This window comes from Macaca fascicularis, chromosome 16 (assembly GCF_037993035.2).
Source record: "Macaca fascicularis isolate 582-1 chromosome 16, T2T-MFA8v1.1".
Taxonomy (NCBI): domain Eukaryota; kingdom Metazoa; phylum Chordata; class Mammalia; order Primates; family Cercopithecidae; genus Macaca; species Macaca fascicularis.
Window position 1 is genome coordinate 2,448,758 of NC_088390.1, and position 22,514 is coordinate 2,471,271.

Genomic DNA, 22,514 nt, shown 5'->3' on the forward strand with positions numbered 1-22,514 from the left:
TTACATTATTCCTTATTTTCCCAACTGTCTAAAATATGAAAATAGTTATTTCATCCTAAAAAAAAATCAAAACCATTTTGAAACAATAAAAAAATGATTGGCCAGGTGCAGTGGCTCACGCCTGTAATCCTAGCACTTTGGGAGGCCAAGGCAGGAGGATCGCCTAAGGTCAAGACCAGCCTGGCCAGCATGGTAAAACCCTGTCTCTACTAAAAATACACAAATTAGCCAGGCGTGGTGGCAGGCGCCTGTAATCTCAGCTACTCGGGAAGCTGAGGCAGGAAAATTGCTTGAACCTGGAAGGCAGAGGTTGCAGTGAGCCTGGATGGCACCATTGCACTCCAGTTGGGCATCAGAGTGAGAGAGACTCCGTCTCAAAAAAAAAAAAAAAAAAAAAAAAAAAAAAAGGCCAGGCACGCTGGCTCACGTCTGTAATCCCAGCACTTTGGGAGACCGAGGTGGGCGGATCACCTGAGGCCAGGAGTTCAAGACCAGCCTGGCCAACATGGTGAAACCCCATCTCTACTAAAAATACAAAAATTAGCTGGGCATGGTCGTGCGTGCCTGTAGTCTCAACTACTCTACTTGGGAGGCTGAGGCAGGAGAACGGCTTGAACCCAGGAGGCGGAGATTGCAGTGAGCCGAGATCATACGATTGCACTCCAGCCTGGGCAATGGAGTAAGACTCGTCTCCAAAAAATAAAATAAAATAAAAAATAACCAGGCCGGGCGTGGTGGCAGCTCACGCCTGTAATCCCAGCACTTTGGGAGGCCGAGGCAGGTGGATCACAAGGTCAGGAGATCAAGACCGTCCTGGCTAACATGGTGAAACCCCGTCTCTACTAAAAATACAAAAACTTAGCTGGCGTGGTGGCGGGCGCCTGTGGTCCCAGCTACTCGGGAGGCTGAGGCAGGAGAATGGCGTGAACCCGGGAGGCGGAGCTTCAGTGAGCCCAGATCTCGCCACTGCACTCCAGCCTGGGCGACAGAGCAAGACTCCGTCTCAAAAAAAATTTAAAAAAAAAAAAAATATATATATATATGATTAAACCTTAGTTTTTTTGGTCTCCAATTCCCCATTCTAATGCCACAAGTGTTGGGATTATGGGTGTAAGCCACTGCACCACTTCACCCACCCTAATACCCTTTTTACAGAGCTGCCAACTTCTACTCAAAACCTGCTCTGGAACAAATACTCATGGCAAAAAAGCCTCAGTATCACACAGAGGTTGCATCACTGGGATGCTTCAGACAGGTTCAGACATTTTGAGTAAAAACATCATTGGCTCTTAAGCCAGAGTACTGAAAATACCTCTAATCCAGAGATGTAAGATTTTGAAACCATATTCTGTACCCCTCCACAAGTCAGTTTCCCAAAAGACAAGATGGACAAGAACCCAGGTTCCCCACTGCTAACCTGCAGTGTGCTGAGAGAATAAAGGTGAGGCTCGGAAGCGCCTGAATCCACAGTGGAATATGAGCTCTTCTTTGGCTTTCACGGGTTCAGTGTTGCCAGGGTCACGCCTCACCACCATATTCAATACTGACATCTGGGGACCAAGTAAGAAAAATAAAAATCTTCATAGCCTAGGAATACAATTGCCTAAACTGAAAGAAGGCAAACCAAACTAGCAGATTCAGACTCATTCTAAGAACTGACAATGCTAATTAATGGGGAGTGCAGATGCTGAAACACAGGTTCATCCTTTCCCTCCACCAATGACTGGCATTTAAGCCGAACGTAGGCTTAATGTAGGCTTAACGTAGGAGCGTTCAGGCACCCTTCAATGCTAACCTACCTTCCTGCATCTAACAGAAAAGAGCTCAACATCTGCCACACAAAAATCAGTGGCCTTCAAGGCATTCACTCACCACAATCTCAAAACCACACTCATTCAAGCCCCTTCTTCTTGAGCCCTTACCAAAACCCATCAAAGAACTATCACATACCCCCACAACATACACAACTACTGGCCACCAAAAGAAAAGAGATCTGCACCTTGGCACAAACTTTTTTTTTTTTTTTTGACATGGAGTTTCACTTTTGTTGCCCAGGCTGGAAAGCAATGGCGCAATCTTGGCTCACCACAACCTCCGCCTACCGGGTTCAAGCAATTCTCCTGCCTCAGCCTCCCAAGTAGCTGGGATCACAGGCATATGCCACCACGCCTGGCTAATTTTGTATTTTTAGTAGGGATGGGGTTTCTCCATGTTGGTCAGGCTAGTCTCAAACTCCCGACCTCAGGTGATCCGCCCACCTTGGCCTCCCAAAAAGTGCTGGGATTACATGCGTGAGCCACCGCGCCCAGCCAAACCTTTATTTTAATGGCTGCCAACCCTTGTTCAAAATCTGGTCTGAAAAACACACTTAGAGAAGTCTCAGAATCACCCAGAGATTGCATCACCGATGTTTCAGACAGGTTCAGACAACATGAATAAAACCATCACTGACTTCTCCATTATTCTCCAATTCCTAATCATAAAGGGAGACTTTCTGTATCCCAATGAGCAAAATGTTAGTCATACATAAACAAAATTTTAGACTGTCAGAAGCAGCTGCAAAGTTTCATAACCTCCCATTTTCATAACCTCCCATTTTCCTACAAGACACTAATTTACCTTCTGTTCGTGAGGTAGTAAAGAAAATGCAATCAAGGGTGCTCCTTGCCTGAAGCACTCGACCACTGAGACAGGGACTTCAGAGACATGAAGTGTGACATACCAGCCAACCTGCCATAAGAAAGCAGAAAGCAATCATGGAGTTACCCTTCAAAGTCCCAATAATGAGGAAGCTTCCTCCAAATATGCTGAGTCTCTCAGATGACCTTTTTAAAGCCTACACTCACCCTTCAAGATGCTTCACTACCCAGATCACGCTTTTTCATTTAACATAGTTGATACCTCTTTGTTCCCAGTATCATTCTACTCAATGACTCAGGGGCTCCCCTAATCCCCCAATGCAGCGTATTTTCATGCCAAGAGAAGGAATAAAGTAGGGAGCATGTTGACAAATGAAAGCAACATACAAGATGAACAAGGAGGATAGATACCTCAGCTCCTTCAACCTCTTTTTCTTCAATCTCTTTAAAAATGCTTTTCCTAGTATTAGTAAAGTTCTGAAACTGAAATATCCGAGCATAATCTTGAGGAAGGTTTTCCTTCGGATCCCATGGAGATGTCCGGAAGCTCTTAAGCCCTCTGTATTTCTGAAATCTAGGATATTGAAGATTTTAAAGAAATTAAGTCAGATTTATATGGTGCTATATAGACTCGTCACTGCTAAAATGGCTAAGGAGCTAGCTGAAAAGAACTCCAATCACTCTCTCTCCAAACAACCCAACAGCTTCAACCAAGACCACACTCCAAAACAGCTTGTAACGAGTTCTATCAGAACCAAACCCAAGCTTCCCATTGACAAAAGACAAAGTATTTACAGTGGCTCCCTGTTACCTGTCAGGGAGCTTTTTAACCTGACAAAAAAGATGCTTGGTAATGGCCTGATATAGTTCAGGTGTGTGTCCCTGCCCAAATCTCATACTGAAATATAATCCCCAGTGTTGGAGGTGGAGCCTGGTGGGAGGTGACTGCATTAGGGGGGAGATTTTCTCATGAATCGATTAGCACCATCCCCCTTGGTGAGTGAGTTCTCATGAGATCTGGTTGTTTAAAAGTGTGTAGCACCTCCTGCCTTGCTCTCTGGTTCCTGCGCTGGCCGTGTGACATGACTTGTTCCCCCTCTGCCTTCTGCCATGATTGTTTAAGGCCACCCCAGAAGCTGAGCAGATGCCAGCACCATGCTTCCTGTACAGCCTGCAGGACCATGACCCAATTAAACCTCTTTTGTTTATAAATTGCACAGTCTCTGGTACTTCTTTATAGCAATGCGAGAAAGACCTAATACATAGCCTTACCTCCCTAACATCCAAAGTTAATTCACTGGCTTTAGTCACTCACCCCCAGAACAGATATAATCATCTACATCTTCACTCTTCTACTTCCGCTATTCTACCCAAACCCCCTAAAATCTCCAAACATTATGTAAGTCAATTGAGTATTGGCTCCTTTGGGAAGAAGTATTTGCTAATTAACCTTAGTATTTCTCCTTCATCAAAGTCCTGTAACGTTAGTCTATACCACAGTCTAGAACTTGATTATATATGACCATTTCCTGTATGTATGTCTTGGCTTCCCATATTAAACGTTAGCTCTTCAGGAGCAGGAAAAATATGTTTCACTTCTTTTGCATCACAGTGACACAGCTCTGAGCCAAGTTTTTAAAAACCTATTGATTTAATTTAGACTTGTTGATAGACTTGTTGACTAACCGAATTCTAGCAGCCACATCACGGGGGGTGTCCACTTCATCTGGAAACATCTCTTCCAGTCTTTCTTGTTTATATTTCTCCAACATTTTTGCCTCAGCTTCTTCATCCACTTTCTCATCATACAGACCATCATGCACAGACTCCCCGACAGTCATAGTTTCATATTCCTCCTCTTCTTCTTCACTACTCTCATCCTGTAGAATAAAGGATTACAGTTATTTCAGAAGAAATCCACACCTGTCTCTACCCCAAAGGCCAATAAGCTAAGAGTAAAATAATTGTACTAGATCCCTATTCCCAACCAACATAAATTCTAATACAGTCTAAAGTATAAAAACAAAAACCTCATTCCTGGCAACTAGAGTCATTCCTAAGAAACTAACCACACACGGCCGGGCGCAGTGGCTCATGCCTATAATCCCAGCACTGTGGGAGGACGAGATGGGCGGATCACGAGGTCAGGAGATCGAGACCATCCTGGCTAACACGGTGAAACCCCATCTCTACTAAAAATACAAAAAAATTAGCCGGGCGTGGTGGCCGGCACCTGTAGTCCCAGCTACTCAGGAGGCTGAGGCAGGAGAATGGCGTGAACCCGGGAGGCAGAGCTTGCAGTGAGCCCAGATCGTGCCACTGCACTCCAGCCTGGGCGACAGAGTGAGACGCCATCTCAAAAACAAACAAACAAACAAACAAAAAACTAACCATACACACCCCTCAAGATCACAATTGCATTTTGCCTTACATTTGGAGCTAGATGCAGAATTGGCCTAAGGCCTCATTTCCTTACCTGAGATTCCTCCTCCATAAAATCCTCATGTTCCATATCATCATATTCATATTCATCTCCTTCCCCACCACTTTGGCTGCCACCATCCAAAATCCATTCAGCCTGGTAACTGGATGTTCCTTTGGGGACCTTCTTTACCACCTTTGAACTTTCCTTCAAGAAATCTGTAAAAGCCCAAACAAATTAAGTAAATTATAGACTTCCTTTCCCTATCCCTCTGGTTATTCTCACCTAGGCAAGGTACCAGATACTGCTGCCAACATGGGAAATTCTGGCAGACACTGTAAATAGAACTACTTCCAAATTTAATTCAGCTGCCTCACAACTAGCAATACTTACACAGCTAAATAATCCCTGCAATGAATGCAAAGTTGTTTATCTGTTCACGATGAAACATTAACACAAATAATTTTGTGAAATGGAACAAAGCTGTGTGTAATGTTTGTTTACTGAAAACATACAGCATTTGAGGGTGAGGAAAGACTTTCAACTATATCCCCATCCCACTCTATCCTATAGGGCCCTCACTTGGAACAGCTAGAGAAAATCCACAATTCCAGGTCAGATGAATTACAAACAAGTTTACCAATACCAACCCTTTGCCTCACTCAGCTCCTCCTCAGTGGGCCAGGTTTGCTCTCCCTCCATTGGATCTGGGATAACCTCTGCTTGCAAGGATTCCTGTCTATCAGGGTCTGCCCTCATTAGGACCTTAAGGCCTTCTTCCATATCATCTACAGTATCCGTAGCACAAATCTGAAAACCAAAAGCAGGTGATAGCCAACCATGAACCAAAAATCTCCTAAATCTAATATAGTAACCAGAAAGACCCAGAAATATCAGTCCTCATGTAGAAGATGAATGCAACAGAATGCTAAAACTTGTCAAAACTTTTCAAATGGCCATTTTCTAATTTCCAGGGTATTTTAAGTCTCTGCTTGGCTCTTGAGGTCTTTCTTAATCTGCTCCCACTCCTACCCATTTATTACATACCTCACTGCTATCAAGCTGATTTTTCAAGGTTCAAATAAACCCTTTGATCCACCACTGTGCCTAGGTTCATTCTGTCTCTATCTTCTAGAATATTCCTTTATCCTTCTTCAACTCATAAATCACATTCATCCTTCTCAACACCTTGCTCAAGTCTGATCTCTTCTGTGAAGCTTGCTAGTCTACTTTCTCAACTTCCACTGCTGATCCACACCTTAACCATATGCTATCTCAATCTTTATTTCACAGACGCCATTTTGTTCCAGCCCAATTAAGTCCCTTGAGGAAAGCAACCACGTCTTGAGTGTGTTCTATAAACTCAGAGCCAGTTGCAGTGCAGAGTACCCAGAAAGTGCTGGATAAATGTGATTTATCAACATATTTATAACTGACTATTGCCTTACTTCAGACTAGCAGTCTCCTCATTCACCTAAGTGAACAGACTACCTTCTCCGAATTTAAGTTTCCTTCCTGTGCCAACTTTCACATGAACATGATTTAAGAATATCAGTCTTACCTCCATTGCCATGTCTGGGTCCTTCTGGGGTTTAATTCTTCTAGGATTTAAAGGGAAAGGGTCTCCAGGGGCATCTATCTGTTTCATCTGGAAATCGCCATGTCCAACGATATGCAGCAACCTATTGACATTCACAGTCTGCCCTCGAACATAGCCTGAAATTTTCAAGGTGCCCACCAAGTTATTCTCTTCACTAGGAACAAAATCAACAGCATGGGCAAACAGGTAGGCCCGCCGATCTCGAAACGCAAGATGCTGTTGCTTCTGGTTAGCCAACTGCCTAAGCAGCATCCCTGCCTCCTGTTGAGTGTCTAACAAGAGGAATTTGTCATGCAGAAAGCGCTTCTCCACTGCTTTACTTAGCTTCTTCCTGGCATCTATTTGTTTCTTCAGTGGGAGGCCAGAAATCCCCTGGACAGCTAGTGCTGTAAGCAAAAGAGAAAATGCTTCATGACCTATTGCTTCATTACATAAAAATCCCTCCGCAGTTCACAAACAACCTAATAGCTCAGTTGCAAGCCCAGAGATCACTGGGAAACCCAACACTTAACTACCCTGAAGGAATTTCACAGTGAAATCAAACTTCATATCCTTGTTTCTCTGGGCAAAGGAGAGCCAAAAACAAAAAGACACACTGAGTGATAATCTGTAAACAATGGATCAAGTTTAATCCATATGTATACATCCCACCATCAGTTGAATATGATCCGTCAGTTGTACTTCTATATAAAATGCCAGGCATAGTGCCTGACACATTATAGGTGCACAATAAATGTTAACTCACTTACTATAGGTGGGAAGGCCCTGAGCAAAGAGGCAGGAAAGACAGTAATCGCCGGTGCTGTCCCAGCCTTCTAGTGGATCAAGAAGGAACAGGATGGTATCAGCTACTTTAGCCATGTCTAACACAGTGTGCAGATCCCCTGGAGACAGAAGACACAGTAAGAAGAGGTGGCTGGCACCAGCATATTATACTAAAAAAAAAAAAATTACCACTACTCAAACATAATAGAAAATATTGGTGTATACTCTAACCTGGCCTTGCTGACGTGAAAAACCACCGATGTTTCAAGCGGGGGCATAGCAGCATAAAGCTCTGGGTGTTTCCCAATTCATTCAAGTGTACTGTTCCAGTGTCCCTATCCTGAAGCAGCTGCATGGCCTCTGGCAGGGAAATTCTGCTGTGCAGGGGCACCACCAGTACCTGATGAGGAGGGCCATCCTTGCCACCCAGCTGTCTCTTCTCTGCCAGAACCTGAAAATAGAAAGATATCCGAGAACATCTCAGCGTGTCAGTACTTCACGCCAGCATTGAATTTCCATTCCCACAGATGCCCCCTCTACCCACAACCAGCATCTCTCTGGTAGCAGACCACAGGTATGTCGGCGGGGTGGCAGGAATTCTGACGAAAGCAAAAAATGCTAGACCTGCAGGCTCGACACGTGCTCTAGGGCTATGCTCTATCCCTGGACCCCCACCCGGTCTCATTTTCCAGTTCCAGGCAATAGCCACCTAGAACAGCAGAGAAGCCGCACTCTCCCAAATCCCGCTCCTCTCACCGCCTCCTTCTTCTGCTTTCGGAGCTGGCTGGCGCGATGCCTCTGGTCGACTCTGCTGAGTTCTTTTCTCACCTTCTTGCTTAGGGTTTTCAGTGCTAGACGGCCTGAAGGGCATATTAGAAGGGGCTGGTGTGATCGACCCCATAACAAGGTCAAGAAAAGGGACTCCTCTCCGCCCACCTTAGAAAGGGCCTTTCGCGTGGAGCCCAGACGGGAGACAGAAAGCTCAGTCTGGGCATGGGGAAAAAGAGTTAATAATGGCCAAATAGCCCTTATTCCTTCTACGCTATCTTCTTACCCTTGCCGTCCCGCTGTGCAGATCCCCGACCCCGATGCCGCCCGCCTTTATGAGCTTTATTCTGCTGCTTGAGCGGACCGGGGCGGTGAGCCGCCATGCCGCAGCGCGCGTGTACAGTCAACACTGCTTCCGGGCCAGGACGAACGCTTCCTGTCCCCTCCAAGGGGGCGGGCTCTCAGTGGGGCGGGACTCCCTGCGCCCTCCCGCGACGGTCTTTTCCAGCCACCCCAAAGCGCGCCGCGTTAGTCGCTCTGCCAAGCCACGATGGGAAGTTTTCCCACGCTGTAGTGTGTGGTTTGGAGGCTTGAAGGCGCCCGATGTAGACTCTCGAGGCTTGGGCTATTGGTCCAGCAGGGCTGTTTGTGCCCCTTGCATTGTCATTTTTTTTGCGCCATAAAACTGCATCACATAGAAACATGTTGACTGGAAGGCTCCATTCGTGCCGAAAAGGCCTAAGCCCTTCCTGTCACCTAGATTCGGGCATGTTGCTCTTCCATTTGCAATGGCGTGTTCTTTATCACTCTGAGCAACCTTTCTTCTCCCTCAATTCCCTAGCGAGGCTTGGGAATCGCGTGGAAGACACTTCTCTCACCTTGCCCGGTTCCTTACCAGCTCACGCCCGTCCCTGTTACTCCAACCCGCGCCCCGCCTCCCACGGAGCGGCAGGGAAGGACCCTGTGGGACGTGGCGACCCGGCGAGGGGGACTGGCTGCGACCCTCCGGCCCTCGGGCTCCGGCGGCTGCGCTCCCACTAATCTTCCCAGAAACTTGGCGACGGCCGGACGGGGATTCAGAGGGGTCACGGGGCCAGGCTGCACCGGCTTCGCCGTGGCCAGGCTCGGACCGCAGGGGATTCCGTGCCCGAGCCCCGGCCCTTTCCGTCCCGTCGGGAGAGGGAGCAGGGAGAAGTCAGGGGACATTGAGCGGGACCGAGGCTCGCTCTCAGCCGCCGGGCCGCGGGCCCCAGGGCCGGCGCTCACAATGCGGCTTCGCGCCCTCCAGCGGGAGCGGGTGCGTTTCCATGACAGCGACCCCTGTGGCGCGCGCCCGGGTCTGCCGCCCCTAGGCGCGCACGGCCTCTCCCCGCCCCGATCCCCCGTCGCTGTGCGCAACCCCCCTCCGGCTGTGGGAAGGGGCCGGGCCTGCCGCCTGACGTCTGTGCGGGGCTCGGAAGATGGCTGCGGAGCCGAGCACCGGGCAGTGGCTGCGGCGGCGGCGGCGGCGGGCCGGGAGCGCGGCGGGCGGGGGCTCCGCCTTGCGCGTGGGGCGCTGAGCCGAGAGTCGCGGAGGCGGCGGGGGCGCGGGGGCTCCGAGGGCCGCTCGGCGCCGCCTCCTGCCACACCATGGGCAGCGCAGAGGACGCAGTCAAAGAGAAACTGCTGTGGAACGTGAAGAAGGAGGTAAAGTCGAGGCAAGGACCCCGGGGGGCTCGTGTCCTGGCTCGCGCGGCCCAGGGGGCAGAAAGGTTCGCGCCCACCCCCCGGCGCGGGCACCCGGGCCGAACGTGCGCCGGGAGGGGAGGGTCCTGGACGGGCTGCGCCTCCCTCCCTTTTCTCGGATGGGGGAGGGCAGCGCCCCTCGGCCCGGGGGCTCCGGCCGGCGCTCCGGGCTTGTTTGCTTCTCAGCCCCGCAGCTCCCCGCCCTGTGACGGCAGCGGCACTGGGAGCCCGAGGCCGGGGGAGGGGTGGCGGGGATGGTGGGGACGGCTGGAGCCGGAGCTGCCCATTCAGTGCCCGCGCCGCCGGGGGAGGGGGCGGGGCCCCGCGCGGGCTCCCGCGGCGCAGGTGGGTGTCGTGCGGACCGACTTCCCCTTGTCCTCAGGGGGTGTCTTGCGGGCTGAGCTCCCCCTTGTCCAACGCTGCCCCTCCGCTGTGCCTCCAGCTATGGAGTGCTCGCTGCCAGAGGGGTTCACCGCACACCTCAGTTTCTCCCTCCACGCCCACCTCCTTACCCAGGGACCAGGGGCTTGTTTGAGAATGGTTTTTAACACTCGGAAGTTTTTCCCTTTTGAGGGAAGCCCCCCTACTTCAGAAAGAGAAGCAGTCCTTCCCTCTACTAACTCCGTTTACCCTGACCCTGCCCAAAAGCCCATTTCCATTTCGGGTGGGGGGCAGTGCCCATATGAATGACTCACTCCCATGTGAGAGCTGGAGAGCTCAAACCCGCAGCGCAGATTAGAATGCGTTGGGCCTCCTTCCCCTGCCTGCCTCTATGGCTGTTTTCCGCCTGGTAAGTAAACTCCACCAGGGGAGACCCTCTGTTTTGTCCACTACCTTGTATCCAGTGCCTGGCACACTGTAGGCACTCCCTGACTGTTTGGTAAATAAATGTGCTGATTTTGGAGACTTCGAGGCCTGGTGTTTGGAAAGCATACATTTTGGAATAGTCTGGACCTAGTCTGTGTGACCTTGAGTGAGTTACTTAACTTCTCTGAGTCTAGATTTCTTCCTCTCTATGCTGCCTACCTTATATATAAAAGTTTCCCTCACGCCTGTAATCCCAGCACGTTGGGAGGCATAGGCAGGCAGATCACCTGAGCTCAGGAGTTCGAGACCAGCCTGGCCAACATGGCAAAACCCCGTCTCTACTAAAAATACCAAAATAAGCCAGGCGTGGTGGCGTGTGCCTGTAAACCCAGCTACCTGGGAGACTGAGGCAGGAGAATCGCTGGAACCTGGGAGGTGGAGGTTGCAGTGAGCCGAGATTGTGCCACTGTACTCTAGCCTGGGCGACACAGTGAGACTCTGTCTCAAAAAAAAAAAAAGTTTACCTTAGCTGAGCCCTAATTAGAGTTTCAGGGCTGGGGAAGGGTCTGGGCTCTCATAAAATCCTGGAAAGCAGACGGGCGCGGTGGCTCATTCCTGTAATCTCAACACTTTGGGAGGCTGAGGCGGGTAGATCACGAGGTCAGGAGTTCGAGACCAGCCTGGCCAAGATGGTGAAACCCCATCTCTACCGAAAAAAAAAAAAAAAAATACAAAAATTAGCCAGGCATGGTGGAGGGCACCTGTAATCCCAGCTTCTCAGGAGGCTGAGGCAGGAGAATCGCTTGAACCCAGGAGGTGTGGTTGCAGTGAGCCAAGATCGAACCACTGCACTCCAGCCCGGCGCAGTGACTCACACCTGTAATCCCAGCACTTTGGGAGGCTGAGGCGGGCGGATCACGAGGTCCGGAGATCGAGACCGTCGTGGCTAACACAGTGAAACCTCGTCTCTACTAAAAATACAAAAAAGTAGCTAGGGGTGGTGGTGGGCGCCTGTAGTCCCAGCTACTCGAGAGGCTGAGGCAGGAGAATGGCGTGAACCCGGGAGGAGGAGATTGCAGTGAGCTGAGATAGCATCACTGCACCCCAGCCTGGGCGACAGAGCGAGACTCCATCTCAAAAAAAAAAAAAAAATCCTGGAAAGCTCTAGATGGTTCTCATGTGTTAGCCATGGCCTGGCTACTATGCCCTAAAGTTTGTTCCCACCCCTCCCCTTGGCAAAGATGTAGTTGAAGCCATCAGCTTTCCAGCTTGTGGGAGAAGCTTCTTTGAGTCTTTGCCGTGAAGAGGCCAAGAAAGGGCTTTCTTAGGCCAGGGGTGTATCAAGTCAGCATTTAAGCCCAATTCTGCTCTCCCCACTGAAAAGAGAAATCTTATGGGCCGGGCGCGGTGGCTCAAGCCTGTAATCCCAGCACTTTGGGAGGCCAAGACGGGCGGATCACGAGGAGATCGAGACCATCCTGGCTAACACGGTGAAACCCCGTCTCTACTAAAAAATACAGAAAACTAGCCGGGCGCAGGGGCGGGCGCCTGTAGTCCCAGCTACTCGGGAGGCTGAGGCAGGAGAATGGCGTGAACCCGGGAGGCGGAGCTTGCAGTGAGCCGAGATCACGCCACTGCACTCCAGCCTGGGAGACACAGCGAGACTCCGTCTCAAAAAAAAAAAAAAAAAAAAAAAAATACAAAAAATTAGCCGGGCGAGGCGGCGGGCGCCTGTAGTCCCAGCTACTCGGGAGGCTGAGGCAGGAGAATGGCGTGAACCCGGGAGGCGGAGCTTGCAGTGAGCTGAGATCTGGCCACTGCACTCCAGCCTGGGCGGCAGAGCGAGACTCCGTCTCAAAAAAAAAAAAAAAAAAGAGAAATCTTGATTCTCCTCTGAAAGGAAGCAGTCTAGTGACAGAGACTTGAACAATACAAACAAAATAGAAAAGTACCTGTACCCACACTAGAGGTGGATATGCTGGGATTATAGGTGTGATTCAGTTTTGGAGGTTAGTCACAGATAATGGGAAATCCTTTTTTTTTTTTTTTTTTTTTTGGAGATGGAGTCTTGTTCTGTTGCCAGGCTGGAGTGCAGTGGTGCGATCTCAGCTCACTGCAACCTTCACCTCCCGGATTCAAGTGATTCCTCTGCCTCAGCCTCCTGAGTAGCTGGGACTATAGGCACATGTCACCACACCCAGCTAATTTTTTGTATTTTAGTAGAGATGGGGTTTCACCATGTTGACCAGGATGGTCTCAATCTCCTGACCTCGCCTTGGCCTCCCAAGGTGTTGGGATTACAGGCATGAGCCACTGTGAATGGCCAGGAAATATTTTTTAAGAGGATGATGACTTTTTCTACCAGTGTTAGAAACTATACTGTTTCTAACAGTGTTAGGAGTATACTGCTCGAAAAGTGATTCCTAAGAAAATGTGAGAAATGTCAGAATATGCCACAGCTACGTATCATACCTGACAAAAGTTGACCTGCTCTGAACTCAGTGTTTCTCCTTTCCTCCTTCAGTGTTTTATTTATTTATTTATTTATTTATTTATTATTTATTTATTTGAGACACGGTCTCCAACCCCAGGCTGGAGTGCAGTGGTGCGATCTCGGCTCACTGCAAGCTCCGCCTCCTGGGTTCACGCCATTCTCCTGCCTCAGCCTCCCAAGGAGCTGGGACTACAGGGCCCGCCACCACGCCCAGCTAATTTTTTGTATTTTCAGTAGAGACAGGGTTTCACCGTGTTTGCCAGGATGGTCTCGATCTCCTGACCTCATGGTCCACCCGCCTCGGCCTCCCAAAGTGCTGGGATTACAGGCGTGAGCCACCACGCCCAGCCCAGTGTTTGATTTCTAGAGAAACATCCTGTCCCTTCTGCAAGGAGAAATAACAGGAATATTGGTAGACCAGGCTGGCCTTTCACAAAGGACCACTGGTATAATTTTAGGGGCATCTGCAGATCCTCCTAACCCAAAAATCTGCCCCATCAGCCTGCTTCAGATGCCTCCAGGTCTTTAGCTGTGACATTATCCTCTGTTGAATGCAAACATCCTTGGGAGGTAATCTAGTAAGTTTTTTGTTTTTTTTTTTGTTTTGTTTTGTTTTGTTTTTTTGAGACAGAGTTTCACTCTTGTTGCCCAGGCTGGATTGCAATGGTGCGATCTGGGCTCGCTACAACCTCTGTCTCCCAAGTTCAAGTGATTCTTCTGCCTCAGCCTCTTGAGTAGGTGGGATTACAGGCACCCAATACCATGCTTGGCTAATTTTTGTATTTTTAGTAGAAATGGGGTTTTGCCATGTTGGTCAGCCTGGTCTCGAACTCCCGACCTCAGGTGATCCTCCCGCCTCAGCATCCCAAAGTGCTGGGATTACAGGCGTGAGCCACCATGCCCAACCATCTAGGAAGCTTTTAACAGCTCAGAGTGCATAAATCGATCTGTTCCCCTTTTACCTGAGCACTAACCATTAGCAGTTTCCAGCAGGGAGGAGCCTCTAGGTCCTTCTTCCCGCCTCCCCAGCGTTTTGAGGTTCTACCACCCTCCGAACTATACAGTCCTGACTAAGGGTCTTAGCAACCTGGGCAGCATGAGAAATTACATTCCTGTTTAAAGAATGGGGAAGACTAGCTCTACCCAGGGCTTACGTTATGTGTAACATTCTACACTAGGTAATCTCTCTAATCTCCAGTACTAGTATCTGCCTGCTAGCAGGTTCCCCCAGGACATCAACAGTGTTTGGCTTAAATGTTGGGAACCACCAGAACCTCATCCATGGGAGTATAAACTGGTATAACCAACTCTGGAGAACAATTTGGCAATATCTAATAAAGCAAAGTGTATGCATCAGACATTCCTTGCCTAGAAATATAAATCCAAAACATTTGTTCACCAGAAGACATGTCCTCAGTGTTCATAGCAGCAATACCCATAACAGCCCCAAACTGGAAACCACCCAATCGCCAGTTGTTTGTACGCTCACACCACGGAGCATGAACAATCTATAATTCTACACGGCATGAACAAATTTCAGAATGACACAGGTGAGCAAAAGAAACTAGTCACAAAACACTACACACTGAGTAATTCCACTTATGAAAAGTATGAAAACCCAGGCTGTGGCTCACACCTGTAATCCCAGCACTTTGGGAGGCCAAGGTGGGTGGATCACCTGAGGTTGGGAGTTCAAGACCAGCCTGGCCAACATGGAGAAACCCCGTCTCTACGAAAAATACAAAAAAAAAAAAAGAAAAGAAAAAAAAAAACAGCTGGGCGTGGTGGTACATGCCTGTAATCCCGGCTACTCTGGAGGCTGAGGCAGGAGAATCGCTTGAACCTCGGAGTTGGAGGTTGTAGTGAGCTGAGAACACGCCACTTCACTCCAGCTAGGGCAAAAAAGTGAAACTCCCATCTCAAAAAAAAAAAAACAAACGTATAAAACCCCACAAAACTATCGTGTTGGAATCAGGAGAGTGGGTACCCTTAGGGGGGAATAGTGACTAGAAGGAAACGTGATGAGGTGAGGGTGTTGGTCACATGTTCTGTTTTTTGCTGTAGTTGCTGATTTCACAGGAGTGTTCATTGTGTGAAAATTCACCCCGCTGTATAATTGTGACATAAGTTATTTTATATGTTTACTGCACATCAATTAAAAAGGTTTCTTTTTAAGTGCTTTCTTAAAGAAAGAAATGACCGGCTGGGCACAGTGGCTCACATCTGTAATCCCAGCACTTTGGGAGGCCGAGGCAGGTGGATCACCTGAGGTTAGGAGTTCGAGACCAGCCTTACCAATATGGTGAAACCCCGTCTCTACTAAAAATACAAAAATCAGCAGGGCGTGGTGGCGATCATGCACCTGTTGTCCCAGCTACTCAGGAGGCTGAGGCAGGAGAATCCCTTGAACCCGGGAGGCAGAGGCTGCAGTGAGTCGAGACCGTGCCACTGCACTCCAGCCTGGGCGACAGAGCGAGATTCTGTCTCAAAAAAATAGAAATGACTGTTTACCTTACAAGGTATTTGGGAACTTTTACATCCAAGTGGGAACCCCAAACATTAGAGTTTTAGACCCTAGGTGGAAAGAAGGCCGGGCTTTTGGGCATGTAGAGGGTGTCCCGGAGGTATGAGACCTACCCCTAACCTCAGAGAATAGGGAGAAAAGGAGGAGGGGCAGGTTGTTTGTCTGCAGGCTGGACCAAGATGGTTTGTCTGTAAAGGACGGTATGTCTGCCCAGAAGCCCTTCTCCACCTGAGAACAGATGAGCAAACAGCATCCTATTCCCGTTCTCCAAGGCGGGGCACTTCCACCTGGGCTGGAACATGCACTCATTGTTTGATGGGTTTTTGGCATTGCTTTCCCTGGTTTCCTCTCCAAAAGACTCGAATCAGACTGTGCTGAAGAAACTTTGCCTCCCCACACCTCTCATCCCTGTCATCTCTGCAAGTGTCTGAAAGTGACTTCAGACCAGAAGGGCAGAACCAAACTATTTGTTTGCCCAGAGGTCTTTGAAAAGGAAAAATAATAACAAAAGCAGTGATGCTGTCCATGTGTCCGCAGGTGAAGCAAATCATGGAGGAGGCCGTCACCAGGAAGTTTGTGCATGAAGACAGCAGCCACATCATTGCTTTATGTGGTGAGTGAGGGACCGAAGGATGATGGGAGGCGGGTCTGGAGCTGAGGACACTGGCCTGAGGCTGGGAAAAGATGAGTCCTCAGGGTCAGTAGCTCTCAAATGTGGCTGCAAGTCCAAAGCAACTTGGAAGCTTCTGAAATCCTCTTTGGCCCCCTTTGCAGACCTCCTAAATCAGGATCTTCAGGGGTCAAGAATCTGTGTATTTTTAGTTCCCCAGGATAGTAATTCTTACATTTTTAGCATGCATCAGAGTCACCTGAAGGGCTTGGTAAAATACAGATTTCCGGGTCCCAATCCTGGAGTTTCTGATTCTAGTAGGTCTGAGGACCCCACTTTGAGAGCCGCTGCCCTAGGTCATTTGAGTTCAGGAACCAGTGCTCTGACTGATTTGGATTTTAACTTCAGAGAGGGGTTTGTGCTTTTTGGATGCTCTGTGCCACTTTCCCTTTCTGTATCATCGCACGCGTGTTGCTCCATCATCCTAATCCCAAACACTTGACTGGATGCAAAAGAGCCTGAACATGGTCCAGGAGGGGTGGCCATGCCTTCCAGCCCCAGAAAGGAGAGAGTCCCTTACAAACCATTGCCTCCTTCTCAGCGTGAAGACTTTTGCTTTGTAGGAGCAAGCCTATCTCTACACACAGACTTTTCTTGGATTTCTAGGAATTTGAGCTTCCTCTCAACCCCCCATCTGAAGGGACAGGGAACCATTCGCCTTCTCTGTGTTGTATTCCTTGGCCTCTGAGATTGGTGTTGGGGTTTGTGGAGGGAAAGGAATGAAAGAACAGACAAAGAAAGGGATGCTTTTGGACGGCAATGTGGTGCAGCAGATCAAACTGCCCCCCCCATCCAGCAGCAGATCCCCACCGAGGGCTCACCAGGTGCCAGACACTGTTCATCGTGCAAGGAAATGGCAGTGACAAGATGGACAGAGTCTCTGCCACAGGAGCTTGCATTCTGTTGGGGAGACAGACAGGAAACAAATGCACAAGTAAATATATCATCCAACAACTTAGCACGTGATAAGAGCTAGGAAGAAAAAACAGATGTGGGAGGGCAGTCAGGGAGAGGCAGCCTCTGAGCAGAGTCTGAGTGACAGACTGGCGTTTGAATCCTGGCGTCCTGCCTTTTAAGTCATCTTGGTCAAGTTTCTTAACTTCTCTCACCCTCAGTTTGCTCCTCTAAAAACAGGGTGATGATTCCCACCTGAAGGAATTTTTGTGGGGATTGAGATGATGCGTGTAAATGTTCATTTGTTCGTAGCATTGTAAGTGCTCAAACAATGTTCGTCTCTCCTCCTTTGGGGTGTTGAGGCTGAAGGGAGGTTTGTAGGACTTGTGTTCACGCCATGTCCATTTGGGAAGGTTTTCCTAGTTCTTTGAGATGATGGAATAATGATTCCCAGGTTTACAAGACACAGCCTGACCTCAGTTTTTCTCAGCAGAACCTATGCTCTGGGGAAAAAAAAGCATGCCAGTCTTATGATAAGCAGCTTTGAAGAGTATTAGAATTCTCAGCCAGGCACAGTGGCTCACGCCTGTAATCCCAGCACTTTGGGAGGCCAAGGCGGGCAGATCACCTGAGGTCCGGAGTTCGAGACCAGCCTGGCCAACTTGGTGAAACCCTGTCTCTACTAAAAATATAAAAACTATCAGGGCGTGGTGGCAAGCGCCTATAATCCCAGCACTTTGGCAGGCCGAGGTGGGCGGATCACAAGGTCAAGAGATCGAGACTATCCTGGCTAACACGGTGAAACCCCGTCTCTACTAAAAATACAAAAAATTAGCCGGGCGTGGTGGCGGGCGCCTGTAGTCCCAGCTACTTGGGAGGCTGAGGCAGGAGAATGGCGTGAACCTGGGAGGTGGAGCTTGCAGTGAGCCGAGATCGCACCACTGCACTCCAGTCTGGGCGACAGAGTAAAACTCCGTCTCAAAAAAAAAAAAAAAAAAAAGTATTAGAATTCTCTTCCTTTCCTCCTGTGCTATGTTCTCTTGACATTCGCCAGTGTCTGTTGTCGCCAGAAGGGCTGTGCTGGCAGCCCAGTTATGCGTGGCTTGGTGCTGGGCTTCATCAAAGCACACACACTAGAGAAAACAGAATAAAACGGTGCAGACAGCTTGTGCATGGGCGCCATGTGTGGGTAGCTGTCCCGACCCGCGGGATCGTCAAAGCAGGCCCTGGAAGAGGGGGTGGGAATTTGGGGAACAAGAGACACGAGAAATTGAGACAAGACAGTATCCTGATCAAGTCTCGTTTATTGGCGGCAATACAATGCTTTTTATATGTTAGGAGGGGCAGGGGTTGGGCTAGGGCGGTGATGATCTTTCCGCGGTGGGCGTGGCCAGGTAGGTTTCGGTGTCTTCGGTCAGACGTCATGTTGCGCCTGCGCTGTCAAATAATCTCTTTGCAGACGCGGGAAAAATGGGTGAAGAAGAAGCAGGAAGAGCGCCGTCTTTTATGGGATAATAGTACAGGGGAAGAAGGTAGAACTACGGAGGAGGTATAGAATGGAAATGTATTTAGCTCAGGCGTCAATCGTCAATTATTATTCGCTATGGCCGGGGCGCGCAGCTCCGGACAGGTAGCCCTGGGAGAAGCAGGGAAAAGGGGCATGAGGCAGGAGGAGGCTGTGGACGTCTCACATTCAGGCCATTAGCGTGAGAAGAAGCTGTCAGCTCCCCTCCAGTCAGTCCACCGGGGCCTTGGAGAGTAGTAAGGCTCTCCCTTTTGTCTTCTGCCTGAAGTTTGTGCATGAAGACAGCAGCACATCATTGCTTTATGTGGTGAGTGAGGGACTGAAGGATGATGGGAGGCGGGTCTGGAGCTGAGGACACTGGCCTGGGGCCGGGAAAAGATGAGTCCTCAGGGTCAGTAGCTCTCAAATCTGGCTGCAAGTCCAAAGCAACTTGGAAGCTTTTGAAATCCCCTTTGGCAGGCCGGGCGCGGTGGCTCAAGCCTGTAATCCCAGCACTTTGGGAGGCCGAGGCGGGTGGATCACGAGGTCAGGAGATCGAGACCATCCTGGCTAACACGGTGAAACCCCGTCTCTACTAAAAATACAAAAAACTAGCTGGGCGTGGTGGCGGGCGCCTGTAGTCCCAGCTACTTGGGAGGCTGAGGCAGGAGAATGGCGTGAACCCGGGAGGCGGAGCTTGCAGTGAGCTGAGATTGCGCCACTGCACTCCAGCCTGGGCGACACAGCGAGACTCCGTCTCAAAAAAAAAAAAAAAAAAAAGAAATCCCCTTTGGCCCCCTTTGCAGACCTCCTAAATCGAGATCTTCAGGGATGAAGAATCTGCATATTTTTAGTTCCCCAGGATAGTAATTCTCACGTTTTAGCATACATCAGAGTCACCTGAAGGGCTTGGTAAGACACAGATTTCTGGGTCCCAGTCCTAGAGGTTCTGATTCTAGTAGGTCTGGGGACCCCACTTTGAGACCCCACTTTGAGGGCTCTTTCCAGAAGGCAGGGATATCGTACTCCAAAGGAATGGTTTTTCTCCTTTCAGTCAGTTTCAGTAACTGGAAGAGAATAAGGCCCTCGAGTCTCCAGGCTTCTAAACTGCCCAGGAGCAAGAGGAGCCCCGTGCTGTCAGTCTTCAGGAGGTGCCTTAGTGCCACCACTAGGAAATTCAGTGCTTACAGAGCCAGACAACAAAGGATTGCAGGGGAAGCTAGCGGGATATGAGGCAGTGGCGGAGACTGAGGTGACCCGGCGGCACTTGCCCTGTGTGAAGATGGGCAGCCCGTATTTTGGCTCTTGCAGGAATTTGGGCCCAGGCTTCCCATGGCCTCTGTTTTATTTTCATCTCACTTGAAGCCAGAAGTCTGGGTTTTTATATGAAATTTCCTATTTTTGGCTGGGGCGGCTCACATCTGTAATCCCAGCACTTTGGGAGGCTGAGGTGGGCGGATCACTTAAGGTCAGGAGTTCGAGACCAGCCTGGCCAACATGGCAAAACCCCATCTCTACTAAAAATAAGAAAAATTAGCCGGGCGTGGTGGCGCACGCCTATAATCCCAGCTACTCAGGAGGCTGAGGCAGGAGAATTGCTTCCACCCAGAAGTGGAGGTTGCAGTGAGCCGAGATCTCTGGCCTGGGCAACAAGAGCGAAATTCCGTCTCAAAAAAAAAAAAGAGAGAGAGAGAAAGAAATTTCCTATTTTTTAAATACTGACAGCTAATTCCCATTTTTAAAAAAATTGTGTGGGCCAAACAAAAGACATCTGCCAGCATCTGCCAGTGTGCTGCCTCTGCTTTGGGCTCGGTACAGTCACTGAGAGCAGGAGCAGGAGAGGTTCCTCTGCCAGCGTGCTGCCTCTGCTTTGGGTTCGGCACAGTCACTGAGAACAGGAGCAGGAGAGGTTCCAACAGTATCAGGCTAAGTCAGGCCAGGGTGTCTCAGGGCCCATGGATAGAGGAATCCTTATGCTTTGTCAAAATTGGTGCTCAGTGGTGAGATACATCCCAATTTGGACTGAAACTGAGGCTCGTTGAAAGCATTGATTATCAATCTTTTTCCTCTGCCTGCAAAGCCGCTTCCATGCATTGCATGGTGGAATCATGAGAGATGCTTGCAGGGGAGGGGGAGGGAAGACTAGCGAGGTATGGATCAAAAACACCACCCCTCTCTGCCTTTCTGGAGATTCTGCTGTGCCAGTCTCCCTCAGTGCCTGGAAAAATGCTCTGAAATGCATTTTTAGGCTGAAGTTGATCCAGACTTAAACTAGGCCTTGCTACTGCCCTAGCCACGTCCGGAATTCAGCTTTGTAGTGGGAGAAATGGGAGGATAGAGAACGTGCTGAGAGTGCAGGAGCAGAGTGAAGTCTGTGGAGACTGGATTACAAGCCCGGCGACACCATGGTCCCTAGTTTCCAGGAACCCTTGTGTACTGGGCCCCTCGACTCCACACTGACCCATGGTTCTTGGCAGAGGAGGGATAGCGGGTAACTGAGGAGAGCCAGGCCTAGGCAATACGAGCTTCTCTGAGCTTCTTAGAATGCAGACATTTAAACGGAAAACACAGAGCCTTCCTGGAGAATCACTGGGTCAAGACCTGACCACGGGCAAACCCGGGAAAGTTTGCAACCGGATCCCCATTCCCTTGACCCCAGGGGAGGGGCGAGACTCCTAGGACTGGCTAGAAAGATGCTTTGTGGAGTGTTTGCTGTGGTTGTTCCTGAACCTGTCTGTCCAGAAGCTGGGTATGCAGTAGGCCCCTGCAAATAGAAACGTCCCTGGGGTGGAAGTTTCGCTGGCAAACCAGGCTGGCGGCGGTGGGTGCTGGTGAGGGAGTCTGTGTGTGCTGTTCCCAGGCCCGAGGATCAGAACCTATGTCACTGGCATGGAGGGTGGAGCTTGGAGAATGGACTCAAAACTACCACTGTGGGGCCAGGCATGGTGACTCACACCTGTAATCCCAGTGCTTTGGGAGGCTGAGGCGGGAGGATCCCTTGAGACCAGCCTGGGCAATATTCCAAGACCCAGCCTCTACAAAAAAATAAATAACTGGCTGGGCATGGTGGTGCACACCTGTAGTCCCAGCTACTCCAGAGACTGAGGTAGGAGGATCACTTGAGCCCAGGAGGTCAAGGCTGCAGTGAGCTATGATTGCACCACTGCACCCCAGCCTGGGCAACAGAGAGAGAGAGAGAGAGACCCTGTCTCGTTTGTTTGTTTGTTTATTTTATTTAGAGATGGAGTCTCGCGCTGCTACCCAGGCTGGAGTTCCATGGCGCTATCTCAGCTCACTGCAACCTCCGCCTCCCAGGTTCAAGCGATTTTCCTGCCTCAGCCTCCCGAGTAGCTAAGATTACAGGCACCTGACACCACACCCAGCTAATTCTTGTATGTTTAGTGGAGACGGGATTTCACCGAGTTAGGGCAGGCTGGTCTCAAACTCCTGACCTCAGGTGATCTGCTCACCTTGCCTCCCAAAGTGCTGGGATAACAGGTGTGAGCCGTCACACCCAGCCTTATTTTTTTATTTTTTTTAAACAAAACCCAAAAACGACCACTGTGGGGGAGGATCTTTGATATATCCTTTTATCCTTTTTATCTTAAAACATCACGTCAAGTTTACATTTTTCTCTATAATATGGTTTTTGGGTTTTTTTTAATTTTAATATAAAGACTTACTGTTGAATTAAAATGTAGG

General features: G+C 49.5%; 2 protein-coding genes and 2 non-coding genes across 5 annotated transcripts in view; 1 reads left to right on the forward strand and 3 right to left on the reverse strand.

Moving 5' to 3' along the window:
• The window catches only part of TSR1 (TSR1 ribosome maturation factor), a 13,562-nt gene extending 4,957 nt beyond the window's left edge, over positions 1 to 8,605 (reverse strand). Inside the window, exons 1-11 of the mRNA XM_005582475.5 lie at positions 8,481 to 8,605; positions 8,183 to 8,286; positions 7,658 to 7,877; positions 7,411 to 7,545; positions 6,623 to 7,047; positions 5,712 to 5,871; positions 5,116 to 5,279; positions 4,326 to 4,519; positions 3,051 to 3,213; positions 2,620 to 2,730; positions 1,418 to 1,550 (exon numbers count right to left, since the gene is read on the reverse strand). Coding sequence (XP_005582532.3) covers positions 1,418 to 1,550; positions 2,620 to 2,730; positions 3,051 to 3,213; positions 4,326 to 4,519; positions 5,116 to 5,279; positions 5,712 to 5,871; positions 6,623 to 7,047; positions 7,411 to 7,545; positions 7,658 to 7,877; positions 8,183 to 8,286; positions 8,481 to 8,577 — 1,906 coding nt within the window. The 5' untranslated portion in view covers positions 8,578 to 8,605. The remainder of the gene's footprint in view (positions 1 to 1,417; positions 1,551 to 2,619; positions 2,731 to 3,050; positions 3,214 to 4,325; positions 4,520 to 5,115; positions 5,280 to 5,711; positions 5,872 to 6,622; positions 7,048 to 7,410; positions 7,546 to 7,657; positions 7,878 to 8,182; positions 8,287 to 8,480) is intronic.
• LOC123569633 (small nucleolar RNA SNORD91 family) lies at positions 1,200 to 1,294 on the reverse strand. Its single transcript, XR_006693447.1, has one exon. It is a non-coding gene; the product is annotated as a small nucleolar RNA SNORD91 family (small nucleolar RNA).
• On the reverse strand, positions 2,367 to 2,459 carry LOC123569634 (small nucleolar RNA SNORD91 family). The gene has a single exon (XR_006693448.1). It is a non-coding gene; the product is annotated as a small nucleolar RNA SNORD91 family (small nucleolar RNA).
• Positions 8,606 to 9,638: 1,033 nt separating the features above from the next.
• The window catches only part of SGSM2 (small G protein signaling modulator 2), a 43,593-nt gene continuing 30,717 nt past the window's right edge, over positions 9,639 to 22,514 (forward strand). For both annotated transcript variants that reach the window (XM_005582478.4, XM_005582479.4), the window contains exons 1-2: positions 9,639 to 9,880; positions 16,282 to 16,357. In XM_005582478.4, the coding sequence (XP_005582535.3) occupies positions 9,824 to 9,880; positions 16,282 to 16,357 (133 nt within the window). In that variant the 5' untranslated portion in view covers positions 9,639 to 9,823. The remainder of the gene's footprint in view (positions 9,881 to 16,281; positions 16,358 to 22,514) is intronic.